Source organism: Chrysochloris asiatica, unplaced genomic scaffold (genome assembly GCF_000296735.1).
Source record: "Chrysochloris asiatica unplaced genomic scaffold, ChrAsi1.0 scaffold00099, whole genome shotgun sequence".
Lineage (NCBI taxonomy): Eukaryota > Metazoa > Chordata > Mammalia > Afrosoricida > Chrysochloridae > Chrysochloris > Chrysochloris asiatica.
Window position 1 is genome coordinate 5,652,602 of NW_006408617.1, and position 21,265 is coordinate 5,673,866.

The 21,265-nt window shown below is 35.9% G+C and overlaps 1 protein-coding gene across 1 annotated transcript in view; it reads left to right on the forward strand.

Moving 5' to 3' along the window:
* The window catches only part of SCN2A (sodium channel, voltage-gated, type II, alpha subunit), a 213,296-nt gene that overhangs the window by 161,233 nt on the left and 30,798 nt on the right, over positions 1-21,265 (forward strand). The window contains exons 16-17 of the mRNA XM_006867032.1: positions 6,256-6,735; positions 20,851-20,974. Coding sequence (XP_006867094.1) covers positions 6,256-6,735; positions 20,851-20,974 — 604 coding nt within the window. The remainder of the gene's footprint in view (positions 1-6,255; positions 6,736-20,850; positions 20,975-21,265) is intronic.

Sequence of the window (21,265 nt, forward strand, 5' to 3'; positions counted from 1 at the left end):
TATATGGTGGATAATGTTGATCATTTTTCTAATGTTGAACCTTCCTTGCATCCCTGATATGAATCCCACTTGATCATGATGTATTATCTTTTTGATGTGCTGATGGATTCTGTTGGCTAGGATTTTGTTGAGAATTTTTGCATCTATGTTCATGAGGGATATTGGTCTGTAATATTCTTTCTTAGTGATGTCCTTCCCTGGTTTTTGTATAAGGGTTATGCTTGCTTCATAAAATGTATTTGGTAGTTTTCCATCCTCCTCTATCTTCTGGAATAATTTGAGTAGAATTGGTGACAGCTCTTCTCTGAATGTGTGGTAGAACTCACCAGTGAAGCCATCTGAGCCTGGACATTTTTGGTTGGGAGTCTTTTGATGACCTGATCAATTTCTCATTTTTTATGGTTCTATTCATGTTTTCTACTTTGCTGTGTATAAGTTTAGGTAGGTCGTGTTTATCTAAAAATGTATCCATCTCTTCTAAGTTTTAAAATTTGTTGGAGTACAACTCTTCATAGTCTTCTGTTATTATCCTTTGGTTTCATTGTGGCATAGCCCATGTGGTTTCTAACGTGTGCAATTTATATCTTCTCCTTCTTTTCTTTTGTTAGGTTTGCCAGTGGTCTGTCAATTTTGTTAATTCTTTCAAAGAATCAGCTTCTTGTCCTGTTAATTCTTTCTATAGTTTTTCTGTTTTCTATCTCATTTATTTCTGCTCTAATCTTTGTTTTTTCTTTTGTTTTGGTGACTGTAGGTTCCCTGTGTTGGTTTGTTTCTAATTGTTGTAGATGCTGGGTTAATGTGTTAATTTTGGTTCTTTCTTTCTTTTTTTTTTGATGTGTGTGTTTATTACAATACATTGTCCTCTCAGCACTGCTTTTGCTGTGTCCCAAAGATTTTGCTATGTTGTGTTTTCATTCTCATTTGTTTCTAAGAACTTTGTGAATTCACATTTAATTTCTTCTACTACCCAGTTGCTTATCAGCAGGGTGCTATTCGGTTTCTATGTATTTGACTTTATTTCCTTGGTCTTCCTATTGTTGATTTCTAATTTGATAGCATTGTGGTCTGAGAAGATTCTTTGTAGCATTTTGATATTTGTAAATTTCTGGAGATTTGTTTTGTGACCTAAGACATGGTCTATTCTGGAGAATGTTTCATATGTACTGTAATAGAATGTGTATCTTGCAGTTGTTGGGTTGAATGCTCTGTACACATCTATGAGGTCCAGTTGGCTGATTGTGTTGTTTAGTTCTTCTGTGTCTTTGTCAAGTTTCTTTCTGGTTGTTCTATCCATTTTTTAAAGTGGTATATTAAAATCACCCACTATTATTGTAGATTCATCTATTTCTTTCTTCAAATCTATTAGGGTTTGCTTTATATATTTTGGAGCTCTTTCATTGGGAGCATAGATGTTTATTATGGTTATGTCATCTTGTTTAATTGTCCCTTTAGTCATGAGATAATGTCCATCTTTATATGTAATAATAAAGATGAAGTCTTTTGATGCACAAAAGTTTTTAATTTTCATCTATTTTGTCTACTTTTGTTTGTGTAGTTTTCAAAATGTTTGGTAGTCTGTGTATTCCCTGAATTAGTGCCTTCACATTTGTCCCTATTTTTTCATTGATGGCCTTCATAATTCTGGGATGCACATTTAGGTCTTTAATCCATGTTGAGTTGGTTTTTGTATAAGGTGTGAGGTTAAGGTCTTGTTTCAATCTTTTGCATATCACTTTCCAGTTCTGCCAGCACCATTTGTTGAAGAAATTATCACCTCTCCATGCAATATATTTAGGAATTTTGTCAAGAATTAGTTGTCTGTATGTAGATGGGTTAATTTCTGGATTCTCAATTCTGTTCCATTGATCTATGTATCTTTCATTGTACCAGTACCAGGCTGTTTTGAGCACTGTAGCTGTGTAGTAAATTTTGAAGTTGGGGAGTGAAAGGTTTCCAACCTTATTCTTCTTTTTAAGCAGTACTTTGCTTATCCTGGGTCTCTTTCCTTTCCATATAAAGTTTGTAACTGTTTTTTCCATCTCTTTGAAGAATGTTGTTGGAATCTGGATCTGGATTGCATTATATGTGTAAATTCCTTTGGGCATTACTGACTTTATCTATTAGGCTGTTTATGCTGAACAGATAACAAACAACAACAACAAAACAAGAAAATCAGAACAAAGCAAAACTGACAAAGTGTTTTGTCCACTTTTATTCCAAGGTTCCTGTGGCATTTTCCCCTGGTGTTTCTGCTCCCCCACTTGGTCTTGCCATTGGTCTCACCCAAGATGTCAGCTCCAGGCCTCAGAGCCCGGCTGATTTCTTAACTTCAGCTTCAAGTTCTAGTAGCTATAAGACTTCAGACTTTTAAAATATTCCTAGCTATGTGGTTCCAAGTTTTGGAGCTCTGCCCTGGATCTGCTTTGCCTGGTATTCTGTGGAGTGGCTGACTGATGGCAAACTTCAGTTCACCTCTACCTAACTGCCATCAAGCCCTGCCTCCCAGAAATACTGTTTTTTAATGTCAAGAATATTTGGGGAAGGCTTTGCCAAGGAGTCCAGGCTTTAACTATTTAAGTGAAATATAAGAAAGATATAACTTGGTATAAATGGTAGGTAACCCCCTAAAGTGGGACAGCTCAGGATCTACCTATTATATGTACATGTTAGTTACATGTACTATTATGTATTATTAGCAGCATACTCAATATTGTGGGAGCAGAGAACAATAGTCTCTGTGAAAAGTATCAGGTTCTTATACCTCAAATATAAAGTCCTTATGCTAAGTTGACTGATTAGGTCACATACTAGTGAAACAGAACAAGAGCTACATAACCAGTATTTTGAATTATGGAATTTACTGACATAATTTCCATTCCTATAAAAATTAACCTCCAATCCCAAAAAGGAAGAGAAAAGAAAAAAATAAAAGCAAAAGGGTTTCATTTTATTTCCATTAATTTCCAGATTTCTTTCTGTTTGGTTATCTAATCAGATTAGATAGTTCTAACCTATTTTTAAAAATATACTAAAATAAAAATTTATAAAATATTAAATGTATAAATATTAAAATAAAAAGATTGCTATATTTTACATGTACAATTCAATTACATTCATCATGTTGTATAATCATCACCACTATGTGTTTCCAAATTTTTTCATCACCCTTAAACAGAAGCTCTGTGCTTAATACTTGCATGTCCTAATTTCAAAACATAAAACAAAGCTACAGTAATCAGAACAGTCTGGTTGTTGTTGTTGTTAAGTACTGTGGAGCCGGTTCTGACTCATAGTGACCCTTTACAGGGGTTCCTAGGCTATAAATCTTTATGGGAGCTGAAAGCCTCGTCTTTCTCCCATAGAACAGCTCGTAGTTTCGAACTGCTGACCTTGATGTTAGCAGCCCAATTCATAACCACTAGGCTACCAGAATAGACTGGTATTAGCATAATAACAGTCACATAGAACAAAACAATAGAATTGAGAGTCCAGAAATAAACTCATATAACTATGGCCAATTGAGTTTTGACAAGTTTCATCAATGAGCACAATTAAGTGTTCTAGAATTCCCATTCTTTGCAATGTTTTATCTATAGTTTGTTATTATTCACGTAGTTGAAATGAAAACCTTTGCATAATCAATAAAACACAAGTAAATATCTTTCTGGTATTCTCTCCTTTCAGCCAAAATCCATCTGATTTCAACAATGATATCGCTCATTCTGTGTCCTGTTCTGAATCCAGCTTGAATTTCTGGCAGTTCTCTGTCGATGTACAGTTGCAATCATTTTTTAAATATGTTGAACAAAATTTCACTTGTGTGTGATATAGACGATCTTTTACAAGGGTTTCTACATTGCAATAGATCACCTTTCTTTGGAATAGGCACAAATATGGATCTTGTCCAATCAATTCGCCAGGTAGCTGTGTTCCAAGCTGTGTCCCAAGCTTATGATTAACTTTGTAGGCAGCTGTCAAACTATTCCAAAGTGTTTGTATCAGTTGGCATTCTTAGCAATTAATGAGAGTTCCTGTTATTCCACATCCCTATCATTGTCAGTTTTGTTAATTTTTTTGAATTTTAGCTATTCTAATGATATTGCACTGGACCGCAAGGTCTTTTTGAACTGCAAGCTCAGTAGTACAAATCCACCAACTATTCCTCAGAAATCTGTACAGGGTCACCTTGACTTGGAGCTAATTGGATGGCACTTACCAACAGCAATAGGTATGTAGGATTCCTGGTGTAGCGTTATAAGAGCAACACTGAACTGTGAACCACAAGATCCATAATTCAAACCCGTCAGCTGATTCTCAGAAACCCAATACAGGGTCACTATGAGTTAGTACCAACTTGACATCACTAACATATAAAGGAAGTTTGGTGGCACTGTGGGTTAGGCATTGAACTGCTAACCACAAGGTCAGAGATTCAATCCCACCAGCTGTTCCACAAGAGAAAGATGAGGCAGTCTGCTCCCATAAAGACTTAGTTTAGAGACCCTCCATGGGGTTTCTGTGAGTCAGAATTGGCTTGATGGCACTGGGTAATGGGTATTATAAGGAGCCCTGGTAGCACAGAGGCTAAGTGCTTAACTATCAAGTCAAAAGTCAGCATGTGATACATACCAGTTCTTCAATGGGAAGAAAATGTGGCACTCTGCTTCCTTAATTTGTTTACGGAATATTTATTTTACCTTGATGATGGAATAACATTGGATCAAGTAATTAATTCATAATAGATCATAGAAGCAAGTATAGAACTAATATAAACTAACTGTAAATGTAGTAGTAGTTTAGAGAAAAGAAATATTAGTTATAAATGTAAAACATTGTTTCTTCATTAACCCTGCTAACATAGCAATCATAAACAAAGACTCCAGAATTTTACTATTAAAAAAAAAGGATACTGTGCATGAAATTAGTGATTGGGAAAACTGATTTGCTCTGCAAACTTTCACCTGAAGCACTATATATATATATATATATAATGGCATCTCTACTTATTAGCTTGGATCTTGGACAAGATGATTAAACTATTTAGTAGCCTCAGTGTTTTCATCTATAGATGATGATAATAATTCTTGCCTTATTGGATTGTTTTAGAGAAGTAATTATATAATTTTGTAAAATATTTGGCAAAAGAACTACTATATATTAAAAACTCAATAGAAAGTTTAATCAAATCTTAAAAATAGTGTTTGACTAAGTCTTTTGCTCAATGCCTGATTGCTTCATAAATCACCACCCTTTAAGAACATGCAGTGGATTCAAAGTTACTAATCTTCATATTCATTTATACCATAGGGTCTGTTTACGAGATCTAATTTTTAAAGCTATTAGAGTCTACTCCATGATTTGACTCTGCAATTTTTAGCTCAATATTTACATTATTTGTCATTGTTGTTGTTAAGCAAGATCGAGTCTGTTCCGATTCATAGCAACTCTGTATAGGTTTTCTGAGGAGCGTCTGGTAGGTTTGAATTTATGACCTTGTGGTTCTCAGCCCAGTGCTGAGCCTACAGTGCCACACCAGGAATTCATAACAATGACTTGACTCCACAATCCTTAGTTCAAAATTTACTTCAATGTTGTTGTTATTGTTAAGTGTGGCTGGGTTGGTTGTGACTCTTAGTGACCCTATATAGGGATTCTGAGGAGCAGCTGGTGGGTTTGAACCACTTACCTTGTGGTTCACAGTCCAGTGCTGATCATACAGCTACCATTTTTGTTGTCTCTCCAATGGAGGTATAATCATGATGGCCATGATTATATGAATCAAAAATTTGGACTTTTGATCTAGATTTTTTTCTCCTGCTTTATTGTTGTTGTAAAGTGCTGTCGAGTTGGTTCCGACCCATAGCGACCCTGAACAGGGTTTCCAAAGCTGTAAATCTTTACGGGAGCAGAAAGCCTCATCTTTCTCCCACAGAGCAGCTGATAGTTTCGAACTGCTGACCCTGCAGTTCACAGCCATATTCGTAACCACTATGCTAGAAAAACTAATATAAAGACGTTATTGTTGCTGTAAAATGCTGTTGAATTGACTCCAACCCATAGCGACCCTATAGGGTTCCTGAGGAACGGCTGGTGAATTTTAACTGACGACCTGCAGTTCAGTGCTTATCCTATAATGCTAACTACAAGAAATACCTGTTAATAAAAAAATAAGATGTAGGAACTGTTTTAAAACATGTATAGTCATTAACAATTAAACAAAAGTGTTTTGACCACATAAATTCTTATGTGTTTTAGGTTCTGAACCTTTTCCTGGCCTTACTCTTGAGTTCATTTAGTTCTGACAATCTTGCTGCCACTGATGATGATAATGAAATGAACAATCTCCAAATTGCTGTGGGAAGGATGCAGAAAGGAATCGATTATGTTAAAAGAAAAATCCATGAATTTATTCAGAAAGCCTTTGTTAGAAAACAAAAAGGTTTAGAAGAAATTAAACCTCTTGAAGACCTAAATAATAAGAAAGACAGCTGCATTTCCAATCATACCACTGTAGAAATAAGCAAAGACCTCAACTATCTCAAAGATGGAAATGGAACGACCAGTGGCATAGGCAGTAGTGTAGAAAAATATGTTGTGGATGAAAGTGATTACATGTCATTCATAAACAACCCCAGCCTCACTGTGACTGTACCTATTGCTGTTGGAGAATCTGACTTTGAAAATCTAAATACTGAAGAATTCAGCAGTGAGTCAGACATGGAAGAAAGTAAAGAGGTAGGTATTTTAAAATAAAAAGACATAATGGGATTATGTATTTCTGTTGCTTTAAAATTATCAGTCTGTTTTCCAATTGTTTTCTTTCATTAAGAAAATAGGAAACATCTATTAAGGAATTTTCTGTATTAGATTAGGATAGAGGTAGACAAGTAACACACTGATGTTTTTCAAATATGTACCATTTTGAAATGGATAATGTTAACATGCAAATTGATACAATGTCTTTTAAACAATTTAATTCTGAAAAATCCATCAGTTTATTCAGTTCTTTGTAATTTTTTTTCTCAATGGTGGTTTTTGTATATACTTGAAATATACTGATGGAAAGGTAGTTCTCTAAGTTTATAAAATTCTTGACTCTTGAAAAGTGTTTCATAAAATGTGCTTTTATTTTGTTTAAACAATCATATTTGTTAGTGGAATATCTGATTGAGATCTTGGCTTGATATATGCATTTTTTGTGTTTCTTAATGTAAATAATTTTGAAAAGAAAATAAGATAGTGATGAGAAATCACTCTGAAATTAATTTTTAACCCTATTGAGCTCAGTGCATGCTGCTTAAACAAACTAGAAACATTATATTATATGAAATTGAGAATTGTCCAACTTGTAGTAAGCATTGGTAGTTTAAAATATTTTTTTTAATTTATAAGATGAGCATGAATACAAGAACTCTGTTTATAACTCTGCTTTTGCTCTGTTTATAGGTTAACAAATACAGAGTTGGAGTAAAAGAAATTTAAAACCTTAATGCTTAGTTGCTTAATATACAAAATGAAGACACTATTTCCCATGATAAAACTAGCAGAAATAAGCAAAAGTGATCTAATAAAAAACAAAGATGCATCCATCCAATCACGTGATTTCATTATAGGGAAGGCTGAAACATTTACTGCTGCTTTTATTCTAAGAAAGATATTTGGGGGAAGATATGGGCACAAAAGAATAAAATTTAAGCACAATGACAAAGTCTCAGGAAAACAGAGATCAGTTAACAAATTATAAGACTAAATATTGTTTTATAAGAAGAAGACCTTATTATTTCAATCTGCTTTCCTATATTTATTCCATTAATTTATTAAAGAATATGCTGTTGTCTATTCTTTGTGGTTTACTAAGTAGATAATTCAGTGTCTGATTAAGTTGAAGTAACTGTTAAACATGACATCTGGACAGACTTCAAATATAGGTATTAATATAAATTAGGATATAAATAGAAGGATCAAAGCTCTTAGTTTTATAAAATAACTGATGAGATTCAGAGGGAAAATAATAAAATCTTTATAGTCTGGGACAAAGAATTACTGAAGTTAATTGAATTCAGGTTTTTAATAACTAGACCATCATTTAAACATTGATTAAAATCTCAAGACCTGGTTAAGAAAATTTAATATATGCATAGTTGGTTGAGCTACGCTAAAAGTGTGGGGCCTGATTTCTGAAGTTGTATACTATGAGAAACTGAAGCCAGTCTTTAGTAAGTAAAATTGGGTTACTAGAATTTAAATGGTTTTTCTTTTTCATTGTTTTGGCTCTATCCCCAATAATGGATGTTTTCCTTGTAGTAAGGCAAGTCACTTTTTATATATGTTTAATTTTAGAATTTAATATGAACTAAGGATGAATTGTGAAAAATTCAATGTTGGCATTTAAATCAGTTTAGTCTTTGGAATACTTTTTTGAGGTGTGACAAACTCGACATCCCGTCTTTTTTCTTTTTAGAAATTGTAAAGCCTAAGAATCCCCTCAATCTTTTTCCAAAAGTACATATATTTTGACCCACCTCAAACCATTATGTTTAGCATAGAAGGGACATCTAGAGAAGTGTAGTTAATAATAGGGAAACCCAGACTATCTTCTAGGTGCTTTTATTGCCATTAAGCTTCTTTAAAAAAACAACTTTGACTTCTATTTTGAAATAAGTAGTAGGCAATGAATCTGACTATTGGGATTGTACAGAATTAATGTATTCTTTAAGCTGATGTTGTTCCTGTTGTTGTGAAGTGCCACTGAGTCAGTTCTGAGCCATAGTGACCATACACAGGGTTTCTGAGGAACAACTGGTGGGCTTGAACCATTGACCTTGAGGTTCAAACCAACTTTGCAGGACAGCGCATTAACCCACAGTTACACCAGTACTTCAAGACCCTCCCACTGTAGAAATTACCTTAACATTAACAAAGTTTATTATTCGAAGAATTTTTAAACTATGGATTTATATGAATTTTAAAATAAAAATTCATAAAATTATAGAAGATTGAGGTGATAGATTTTAGTCTTTCTGTATCTACATGGTAGGTCTATACTAGGGAGAAAAAATGAAACAATTATCCAAGAATGTCCAACACTTCCAACTGAAATATCTTCTGAGATTTAAGTCTAGTCATTTTTGTGTGGTTGTTTTCTCAATTGATGCATTAGGAGACTTCTATTTTAAAGAATCATCTGCAGAGTATTTAGAAATGCTGTTCTTTTCTAAGTGCTTTTCAAAAATAAGAAAAAATAGAGAAAACTTTTTGTCATTGTTGGAAAGCCTAAATATACACCTCGTTATAAGGAAGACTACCGGGATACACCCAGAGTTTGTTAGGTGTCTGAACTAAACCCTCTTCTATATCTTTGCTAAATTTGTGTAATTTTTTTTTTATGTAGATTTTTGTGGAGGCTTCAGAGTATGTTATTTTAAATGCATGCATTAGTTGTGTATTCTTGAACTTTTATGTTATTTTCACTGTTTTCAGTGTAATTCATTTTATACTTTGTGATTTCTAGGGACTGATTTAAAAAAAACAAAAAAAACAAAAAACAAAAAAAACCCCAAAAAACGTAATCATGTTGCCACCAAGCTTGAATGATTATTTTTCGCATTGAAATCTGGTAGTACTATATGGTGACCTTCACTGCTTACCATTCTTACTTCTCACAGGGGTAATCAAGCTGGAGCCATCAAGATTGCAGCTCTGGTGGTTTTTAACCAGTCAGAGACCCGTGCCATCACTTTTGCCCAGGTTACCCAAGCAAGTTATACATGTATAAACACGATCAGTTTCTAAATGAATTTGACTGGCCTGCATGTTACTCAGCTATGTTCCTTGCCCATCCATTGGCAGTAAAGTAGAAATGCACAGCTGCTCTTACGCTGAGTCATATAAGCATGGTCAGGCAAGTCTGACAACCCTAACTTTTTTTTTTTTTTTAATTAGTTAGTTGCTAATGTTCTTACCATATATTTTAATAGATGTTATATGCAATGAAAAGAAATTATGCATGCCTTTATGGATTTTTTTTTAATTTCCATTTACCTTTAAGGAATTTTGAACATGCTGAGGCCTCAAGGTAAAGTGTAGCTACTTGAAAAAATTACAGTAAAGTTTTCTTACCACCAATGTCATCTCCCACCCCCACTTAAAGTATTTCTCCCCCAAAGAATGTACTTCATTGGTAATTGTTTCATCATCATAGTTAATTTCCTGAAGAGTAGTCTGCAAATTCAAGCTATCTCTTCTTCAGATGCAAACTTCCTCAAGATTGTTTTAATAGTAATGTTGTGTTGTTAAGTGCTATGTAAATGAATTAGTAAGCTTGTGTTTTCACTGCTAGCAGCATAGACTCAATTTTTATCTGCCTCAATTAAAAGATTTTGTCATCCTTTTATTTAGCAATCAATGAGAAATATTTTGCATTTAGAGTATTCTTAGAGATTCTGTTAATATTTTCCCCAAATTTCCCCAAATGGGAATAAATGCCTTTTATAAACATACAAAAAAAGAAAAAAGAAGATAGACTTATAGATGTTGTTATTGTTAAGTGCTGTCAAGTCACTTGCAACAGATAGTGACCCTGTTAGGGTTTCCAAGAAGCAGCTGGTGAGTTTAAACTGCTGGCCTTACGGTTCAAATCAACCTTGCAGCCTAGTGCTTATCCTAGAGTGCCACACCAGGACTCCAGACTTATAGCTAGGCTTATAGGTCTGCATTCTACTTTCTTCATCCTAATGGCCTTTTCTTTTTTTCTTTGTTGCCTCTATTTCATCCAGACTTGCTGGGAAGCTTCTTCCTGAAAAATATTATTTAAATATATAAATTATACTTATATATGATTTTCAGTATGATAAAGAGATTATTATATCTATAGTTAAATACATGGTACTGTGCACTGCAGACTCCTACAAAGGAAGAGAATATTATGGGCCGTTGTTCCCTTGGTGTTTGTAAAATGAAGAGCTTCCAATTACATCCGAGGGTATCCCTTTTCTGTAGACTTCCATTTGACCATTATTACCCTGATGTTGAAACCTCAGCTTAGAACACAGATATGTTAACTGAAGTCTCCAATCCAATATAATTAGTTGTTTTTTTTTTAAAAAAAAAGGTTCATGAATATGTTGTCATAAACTTATGGTACTAAAACTTCCACATAAGCATATTTGGCTTTTAGGAACAAGTAGTGATCATTCCATTTTTTAATATTAGGAGCAATATATTCAATCATTGGTTTAATAGATACATGAAAGATAATGCCTTGTATATTAATGGAATGGTCTCACATAAAATCAATTCAGGTGTATTATTGCTTGTTGTTGTCAGGTGCCATCGAGTCGGAACCGACTCATAGCGACCCCATGCACAGCAGAACGAAGCAATGTCCCATCCTGGGCCAACCTCACTACCGCTGCCACACTTGAGTCCATCAATGATGCCACCTGGCTGATCCATCTCGTTGGGGGTCTTCCTCTTTTTCTCTGACCCTCCACCCTACCCAGCATGACATCCTTCTCCAACGACTGTTCCCTCCAGACAATATGTCCAAAGTAGGAGAGACGAAGCTTAGCCATCCTGGCCTCCAAGGAGCACTCTGGCTCCACTTCTACCAAAACAGATCTATTGGTTCTTTTGGCAGTCTATGGCACTTTCAGTATTCTCCTCCTACACCACAATTCAAAGGCATCAATTCTTTTACGATCTTCCTTATTCACTGTCCAGCTTTCGCATCCATATGAGGCTATTGAAAACACCATGGCCTGGGTCAGGCACACCTTAGTCCTCAAGCTGACATCTCTGCTCTTCAATACTTTAAAAATTTCCTGTGCAGCAGATTTGCCCAGTGCAATACGTTGTCTGATCTCTTGACTGCTACTTCCGCGAGTGTTGATAGTTGATCCAAGAAGAATGAAGTCCTTGACAACTTCAATCGTTTCTCCATTGATAAGAATGTTGTTTATTGGTTCAGTGGTGAGGATTTTTGTTTTCTTGACATTGAGATGTAATCCATATCGAAGGCTGTGCTCTTTAATCTTCATAAGTAAGTGTTTCAAGTCCTCTTCACTTTCAGCGATCAAGGTTGTATCATCTGCATATCGCAGGTTGTTAATGAGTCTTCCTCCAATCCTGATGCCACGTTTTTCTTCATAGAACCCAGCTTCTCGTATTATTTGCTCAGCATACAGGTTGAATAAGTATGGTGAAAGAATACAACCCTGTCTCACACCTTTCCCAATTTTAAAACATTCAGTGTTCCCATGTTCTGTTCGAACAACTGCTTCTTGATCTAGGTTCAGATTTCTTAGAAGTACAATTAAGTGTTCTGGAATACTCATACTTCTCAATGTTGTCCATAGCTTGTCATGATCCACACAGTCGAAAGCCTTTGCATAGTCAATAAAGCACAGGTAAACATCCTTCTGATATTCTCTGCTTTCAGCCAAGATCCATCGGATATCAGCAATGATATCTCTTGTTCCACGGCCTCTTCTGAATCCAGCTTGAACCTCTGGAAGTTCTCTGTCAATGTATGATTGTAGCCGTTTCTGTATTACCTTTAGCAAAACTTTGCTCGCTTGAGATATCAAAGAGATTGTCCGATGATTTCCGCATTCTGTTGGGTCACCTCTCTTTGGAATGGGCATAAACATCGATCTCTTCCAATCAGTCGGCCAGACAATTGTCTTCCAAATTTCTTGGCAGAGATGAGTGAGTGCCTCCTGTGCCGTCTCACTTTCCTAAAAGATTTCAATTTTTATTCCATCAATTCCTGGTGCCTTGTTCTTTGCCACTTCTTTAAATGCACTTTGGGCTTCCTCTCTGAGTATCATTGGCTCTTGTTCATATGGTATCTCTTGAAATGGTTGAGCATTAACAATTTCCTTTTGGTACAATGACTCTGTGTATTCCTTCCATCTTTTCTTGATGCATTCTGCATAATTATATGTATTATTGCTTACATAAATGCATATACACTTATATGCAAGGACTTGAGAGACTTTTCCCTCATGCATTAATTTTTCAGGAAAGCTTGGTATAATGATTTTTTTTCTCCAGCTTCTTTGTTTTTTGTTTTGTTTTGTTTTTTTCTTTAAGTTTTTATTGTAGATTGAGTGAAGGTTTACAGGGCAGATCATCACTTTTACAACTTGTTTCAGCATAATGATTATAATCCTCTCCATGTACCATCAGTTAACAGTATTTCTCGCTATTCACTTTAGATCTCTTTTTATTATTTTTTTAAACACTCAGGCATATAGAATAATTTACACCACCAAAGGGCACATTCTGCAAGTCTGCCTCCTGCCCTCCAGCTCTTAGTCCCTGTCTTCCCATGAATCTAGAGTCCTCCGCCGTTCCCCCCACCCCATGTCCCCCTCTCTGCCTCCATCTCTGTTGTCACTGCTTCTCTGGAGTGTGCATCACTATTTACTTCTCTCCCACTTAGCCCATGCAAGCCTGACTCAATATTTACCTATCTACCTTGTTCTTCCACCTCCTCCTCCTTCTTGTATTGCCCTCCCCAACATCCGAACTATGATGTGTCTGCCCTTACCCTGTGCTATACTGTAGTCTCCCTCTACCTCCCTCTAAACCATCCACCCCACCCCACCATTGTGGTTACCTATATTCCATTAACTTTTCCCTCCGTTTGTTTGCTGTTGTTAAGTACCATGGAGTCGGTTCCAACTCTTAGTGACCCTGCACAGGGTTTCCGAGGCTGTAAATCTTCACAGGAGCAGAAAGCCTCATCTTTCTCCCACGGAACGGCTGGTAGTTTCAAACTGCTGACCTTTAAGACAGTCTGTTTTATCCTATAATCCACCTGACCTTTAAGACAGTCTGTTTTATCCTATAATACCACCTGGATCTCTTCCTCTGTGTTTACCTTCTTTCACATTGTAATTGTTTAGATTATAGACAGACCTCCCAGATCCTCTGAATTGGTTCTTATAGTTTTATTCTGTTCTCAACTCTTCCATTTGTCGATTGAGTTCTGAGTGATGCTGCCATGTACATCAATCTCTTTTCTTGTTGGTTCTCAGTCCACAGAACTCCTTTTAGGATGTTTTTCATTGCAGGTTTGGCTTTGGCAAAATACCTTTGGTTATGTGCTGTGGAGTCAGTTTCGACTCATAGTAAGCCTGTACAGGGTTTCCAAGTGCAGAAACCCTCAACTTTCTCCCACGTAACAGCTGATGGCTTCGAACTTCTGACCTTAAGTTTCGCAGCCCGATTCATAACCACTTGCTACCAGAGCTCCTGTTTATCCTGGAATGTTTTGATTATACCATCATATTTGATTGACAGCTTTGCTGGGTAAAGGATTCTTGGTTGGCAGTTTTTTCTTTCAGGGTTTTATCTATGTTTCCCCATAGCCCTCTTGCTTGCATGGCATCTGTTGAGAGATCCGAGCTTAATCTGATTTGTTTTCCTTTGTATGTTACACTTCTCTTTTCCTTAGCTGCTTTCAGGATTCTGTCCATATCTTTGATTTTGGGGAGTTTGATTACGATATGTCTTGGTGATTTTCTTTTAGAGTCTATACTTCTTGGGGTTTGTTGAGTTTCTTGAATGCTATCTTTTTGCCTTTCAGGATGTTAGGGAAATTTTATTCCGGAAACCTTCAACTATCTCTTCTGTGGACTTGTGTGATTCTTTCTGTTCTGGAATGCCAATAATTCTTAATTTATTCCTCTTCATGTTGTCTAACATGGATCTTAGATCTTCTTCAAATTTTTTTAAATCCTTTTTTCTGCTTGTTCTTCTACCCTACTAGTATTAAGAGATTTATCTTCCAGCTCACTAATTCTGGCTTCCATCTCTTCAATTCTACACCTTAGCCCTTTCGTGTATTGTCTATTTCTGATATTCTATTATTAATCATTTGGACCTCTTTCTTTAGGTTTTGAATTGTTTCCAATGCTATATCTATCTTATTTGATTGTTCCTATAACACTCTACTGACTTCTTCCTTATTTTTCTTAACTCCATTGTAAATTGTTTTGATTCATTTTATAATCATTTTTCTGAATTCCTTCTCAGGCATTTCCAAGCCTGCCCTCCTTCCAGAATGGAGTGTAGGTCTACCTCCAGCTCATTTATCTAAGTCATTTTATCTTGTTTCTGGACATGTACTGATATGGTCATTTGTTTCTGGGTTTGGGGTATATTTAGTAGTTATCTGTGGCCTTAATACTTAGATGGGTGTGTGTTTTGGTATTTTTTATGCTTTATGATTGCCTCCAGGTAGATGTGATCAGGAGTTGGGCTTCCCTTTTCACTCTTCGTCCAGAGAAACTTCAAGATGCCTCTGTTGGTTGTTATGACATAACTCAGGATTTAATTTTTGGCCTGTTTCCTTTAGTCGGCCTCTTCCTGCTCCACAATCCCCCTTCCGGCCTTTTTCCTAGTGATAAACAGTTCAGGGCCAGCTGTGACTGTTTTTCACTGTCCCTTTAAATTTTGAGGAGATCTGTGCACATTCGCAATAGAACCCTCCCAGAGTGAGGGTGGGGTGGCCACTTTCTCAGGCACCCCCTCTAGTCACAAGAATAGAGGTGCTCAGACAGCAAGAGACCAATGAACAGATACATAAAAAATAATGTCCACATCTTTATCTCCGTGGTTCTGTCAGACGTTGTGGCTACTCTGATCCGTCCCCTATTTAGTCTCACCCAAGATGGCCTGTCAGGAAGCAGCTGAGTGCCTTAGATTAGAAAGCACTTGATTTCTTGATTCTGCTACAAATTCCACTGGTTGTAAGCCTTCCAACTTTCTAAATATACCTTTATATGTGATTCAGAGTTCTGGGACCATCCCCTGAGCCTGCTTGGTCCAGTATTCTGTGTTGTTGCTGATGGAGCTCCTCACTACACTTCTACCTGACCCACCATCTTGGTTTTTTTCCTCCCCAGCTTCTTGTAAAGAGCCAGGTTAATTTCCTTATTCTCTCAGTAGCCCATTTTCCAAAGTGTTGTGTATAAATGGTGAGGAAGCAGAACGTTCAGGTATCTTTCCTGATTGATGCATCTAGGAAAGTTAGCTGAAGAAAGTGTGAGGGAGCACACATTAAGCAAGAATTCAGTTAAATTGGCATCCTTAGGTATCAATCTTCATGTTTCCAGTTTCCCAGAATAGATTTCTGAGCCTCCCTCAAATATATTGTCTACCCCCCAAAATAATATACTAAATTATACAGAGTACAGGAAATGTGTACCTAGCTGATTATTTACTAGATGCTTAAGTATGATTCTGCTCTGCTTAAATTGTATGATTATAATTATTCCGCATTTCAAAAGTATCTTGGCAGATAGATATTCAATGGGAAGGGTCCTATATTGAGATATTGCCACCAAAATACACTTTTCAATTCTCCTGACAGTGCTGTTCACAGTAAATAATAGTATGGCATTCTGTTTAATATTTTTAAATGTCCTAATATCAGAGTCCATATTTTGTTAGGTTTTATATTTTGTTAGTCCATATATTGTTAGGCTCTAACAATATTATTCAGTTCACTTGTTTCCTAGTAAGTAAGTACATGTAATACAAAGGAAACCTAGGCATCCAAATTTTTACAAAAAGGAAAGTACAGAAGTTGTCAGATTAGCTCCATTTCTAATCAGTTCATAATTTGGCTTTTTATTCATGTGGCAATCTCAATGAATGGTGCCCAGATTGGGCCATTTGGATAAAACCTCCATTGGGAAATTATTTTTTAAGCACATGAGTTCTAATATTTCCATAAAATAATGTATAGCTGACAGTTCTAATTGGTGAATTTGCACTGCAGTTGGGATTGATTGTAATTGTAACTATCTAAAGCTGAATATATATCCCTAACTTAATTCACTTGACATTCTTTCTACTCCACATATGTTAATTTTTTGGATAACATATTTCTCAGTACAATGATGGCTGCCTCATGTTATTTTAAGAAAGGTTAATTGATGTTGTCAGGAAAGGCTTTTATAAATCTAAATCTCTTGCCTGGAATTTAAGATTATTGCTAGTAAACATTTTTTCCTGAAATATTTTAATGTGTATTAACTCAACCCTATATAAGAGAATTATGAATGTAATTTGAATTAGCACTGAAGCAAATAATCATGAAATACAGAAAACACAAGCATTATCATGAGTCTACAATGATTAATTACATATCTAGTCTATTCAATGTTTTTAAGGTGATAAAGGTTGGGTTTGCTTATGAATCATCAAAGGAATTCCCTAGTGAAAATGGCAGAATGAGATGCAGAAGACCTAGCTTCTAGCTACTGACTCAGTATGACTTTCAGTAAAATGATTAAATTAGCATTTTCTTGTCAAAAGAAGAAACTGTATTGGTTGGTGTTTGAGAATTAATATGAGACATAGATTATTTTTTATTTGTAATCTAAACTCTGATAGCGTAGTGGTTACGAATTGGACCACGAACCACAAGGTCAGTAGTTCGAAACTACCAGCTGCTCTGTGGGAGACAGATGAGGCTTTCTGCTCCCATAAAGATTTACAGTCTCAGAAACCCTGCTCAGGGTCACTATGGGTCAGAACCGATTCAATGGCACTTAACAACAACAAAACATCAAAAGTGTTTTGGTATTAGTTGCTATTGGAACAATTCACTTAACCAGAAGTGTAAAGCTGTTCAAGTAATTTTAACAGCTGGGTTAACCTCCAATTTATTCCATAGACTCATCTCAATTCTGAATAATTGGGAGCACAGTTTTGAATTTGTACTCCTGATTCTAAGATGCATTGCTCATTGGTTACACAACTCAGGATCTCAAAGGATTGTGTTACTTTCCACATGAGAGAAAGTGTTATTTACATTCCCTTGAATGAGGAAAGTACCATGTAGGAGATGTTAGAAGTAATTAATGGTGAACTTAAAGAGTCCGTGTTTTTAGCCAAGGTACAGCATCCTCTGGTTGGCATTTAAATTTTTTTAATATTGAATCAAACTAGTCAGTGAATCACATTACCTTTGAAGAATGTATTGAAAACAGACTACTGATTTTCAATCTATATTCATTCTTCCAATCTATGTTCAGTGCTACATGAAAAGCATGTAGGGAACATATATAGTCTGCTGCTCTGGTAGCGTAGTGGTTACGAATCGGGCTGCGAACCTTAAGGTCAGCGGTTCGAAACTACCAGCTGCTCCGCGGGAGAAAGATGAGGCTTTCTACTCCCGTAAAGATTTACACCCTCGGAAACCCTGTACAGGGTCGCTATGGGTCGGAACCGACTCGACGGCACTTCACAACAACAACAACAAGTACTGAGCAGTTTGTTTATTACCCGTAGGGCCTATAGTGCATGATTCCTGCCCTCAAAGAGGTTACAAGCATTTCAGGGAGACTAGAATTAATACACCTGCAACATGAATATAAACCCATATTTCAGCAAAAGTAAAATTTATATGTGATAAATCACAATAGATATTATGAACAACGTAGGATGCATGTTGTTGGTTGAGTATGGGGAAGGAAAATAAGAAATCTAGAACTACTGAAGAAGCTTAATAAGAGTCAAAAAAGAAATGGTTAAGATGACCCAGGTCTTAATATTATTTAAATTGTTAGCAATCCAGAGACTTGGCAGTAGGGGAGTAATAGTGGGTGTTACAGGTATCCTCTGGGATATTCTGAACATTTTGAACTGAAGTCCCTGGAATATGTTGTCTAGTGACTTTGCCTAACAATCACTTCTGAAATCTAGAATTTATTCTGTTATGATCTAAGCTCTGAAACAGAAGTTTTCTAGCACCAGCCTAATTATGTGGAACAACTTCAATATTGTTGTTGTTGTTAAATACCGTGGAGTTGGTTCCGACTCATAGTGACCCTAAACAGGGTTTCTGAGGCTGTAAATCTTTACGGGAGAAGAAACCTCATCTTTCTCCCACCAAACAGCTGGTAGTTTCGAACTGCCGACCTTGAGGTTAGCAACCCGATTCATAACCATTACGCTACCAGAACTTCAATATAGATCCTTATTTTTTCTCTTGGACACCACCACCCCCCCCTCATTCCCTAATCTGTGTATGCACTGTGAATCAGTACTCAAAAAAGAATGTTGTGAGTTGTCTATAGCTGTATCTGAGTGATTACATTTCAATTTTTCTGATTATCTGTTGTTACAACATCCTGCAAATGACAAGATCAGTATTTTCAGGTTCCTTCTATATAAGACCATCATGTGAATCAGATGGATTCGAATAATAGATGAATTTCTTTATTTCTTAGTCAATTACATGCATATTAATATTGCTATGCTTGTCTAAGAAAGAGTATAACCCAAAGACAAAGAATAGGAAATTAGAAAACATCTAAAAATTTAGAACATTTTCAATAAATCTTTTCACTTTGATATTTCATCTTAGAATAAAATATATTCCATTCTTAATAATAATATGATTTTGTCTAATATTCTGATATATGCAATGAATAGAAAAAGAATCAACATTCCTTAAGCACGTCATATGGCTTTTGATTTAACTATTTTGGAAATAATAATACTAAAACTAGTTCAAAGAAGGGAGAAGTATCTGATATTTATGCTTTTATAATTTGCATTGTTAATTCATATAAGGCAAAAACAATTTAAATCTCATACATTTCATATGAGTATTTTTACTTCATTAGCACCACTGTGCAAAGTAAATATTTTATATAGATTATTTCCATAAAATTAAGGCACCATTTTCCTAAAGAAAATCATTTAATCCTAGGCTAACTGTGAGTAGAACATCTTCACTACTGACTACAGTATCCATTTTGTAAACGTTCAACATAATTTAATGTGCATTTTAACCATGTGCTTACCTCATCCCCTTTATAAAGTAGCTATTTCAGCTCAGCCACTACCTAATGTTATGCATTAATGGTAATAACATTGTAACAGATCCAAGAATGCTGTGGCCCAAACTACTCTGATTTGTGTGGCACTCACACCTGGCCCTGCATCATTGCTGCAGCATTTTAAGACCAGGTTAAAGATGGGATCCCATTATTTATTCAGATCCCAAGAATGATCTGACCTGGCTGGAGTTGGTTGCCGTTTCAAGATTTGAAGAAATTTCTTTCTATTCACTTTTTCTTTTGATAACATTTGATTTAAGCTAAAGGAAACAAAATAACAGCCAGAGATTTATTTCTGTCTGCACTAATAGGACAGGTAAGAGTGCCAAAGTACCAAGTAGTTTCCAAATGCACAATGGAAAAAGGAGTGCATTGGCCAAAGAGAATGCAAACTTTCAGCTCTTGCTATAAAGCTAATAATGCTCTTTCTGAAATTAGAAATCTATGGAAGATGTTTAATAACAACTGGTAGTATATGTTTTCATGTCAAAGAAAAGTGGATAAATTTAGATTGTTGCTGTTTATGTGCATTGATCAAACCTTTTCGCTATTTGACATGAAAATACACATGTGCAGCTTTCCTTGGTTGGGTCACAATTTTAGAATAAAATATTTATATACCATTTGCAAACTAACATACAAAATTGAAAGTACAAAGGATCATATGATTCTGACAAATGATGCAAGGTTTCTCTGTAGGATTTTATTTTGAAATTTCCATTCATGGGCTTAAAAATCATTCATGACATTTTAAGGGGAAAAAAATATATATGTATATATATATATACACTATGGTGCTGCATCTAATCTTGTGACCCGCACCCTCTACCAATGTGGATTGGCATACATTTAAGTTATTCTTAAATTACAGATCAAGGAAATGCATACAGAAGACTTGGGAGCACGCCTGATTAATTTTTATATGATAGATTAAAGAAAAATATTTTAAACTATTTCTGGGGGTTGGTTTTCTACTTTTCAGAAGATAAATGCAACTACTAGTTCATCTGAAGGCAGCACAGTTGATATAGGAGCACCTGCTGAGGGAGTAGAACCTGAGGTGGAACCTGAAGAATCTCTTGAACCCGAGGCCTGCTTTACAGAGGGTAAGTGAAGCAATGCGTGTGCTCCTATAGTCATTGGTCTTCCTTCTATAGTCATCTGGTCGTCATCTCATTATCTCATCTATATCACACAAACACATATGCGTGGGTTAATGCAACGGACAGCAAAGTCGATTTGAACCGCGAGGCTGGAGGCCCAAGCTCACGTGCCGCTCCACGGAAACCCTATACAAGGTCGCCAGCCGCTCCGCGGGAGAAAGATGAGGCTTTCTACTCCCGTAAAGATTTACACCCTCGGAAACCCTGTACAGGGTCGCTATGGGTCGGACCCGA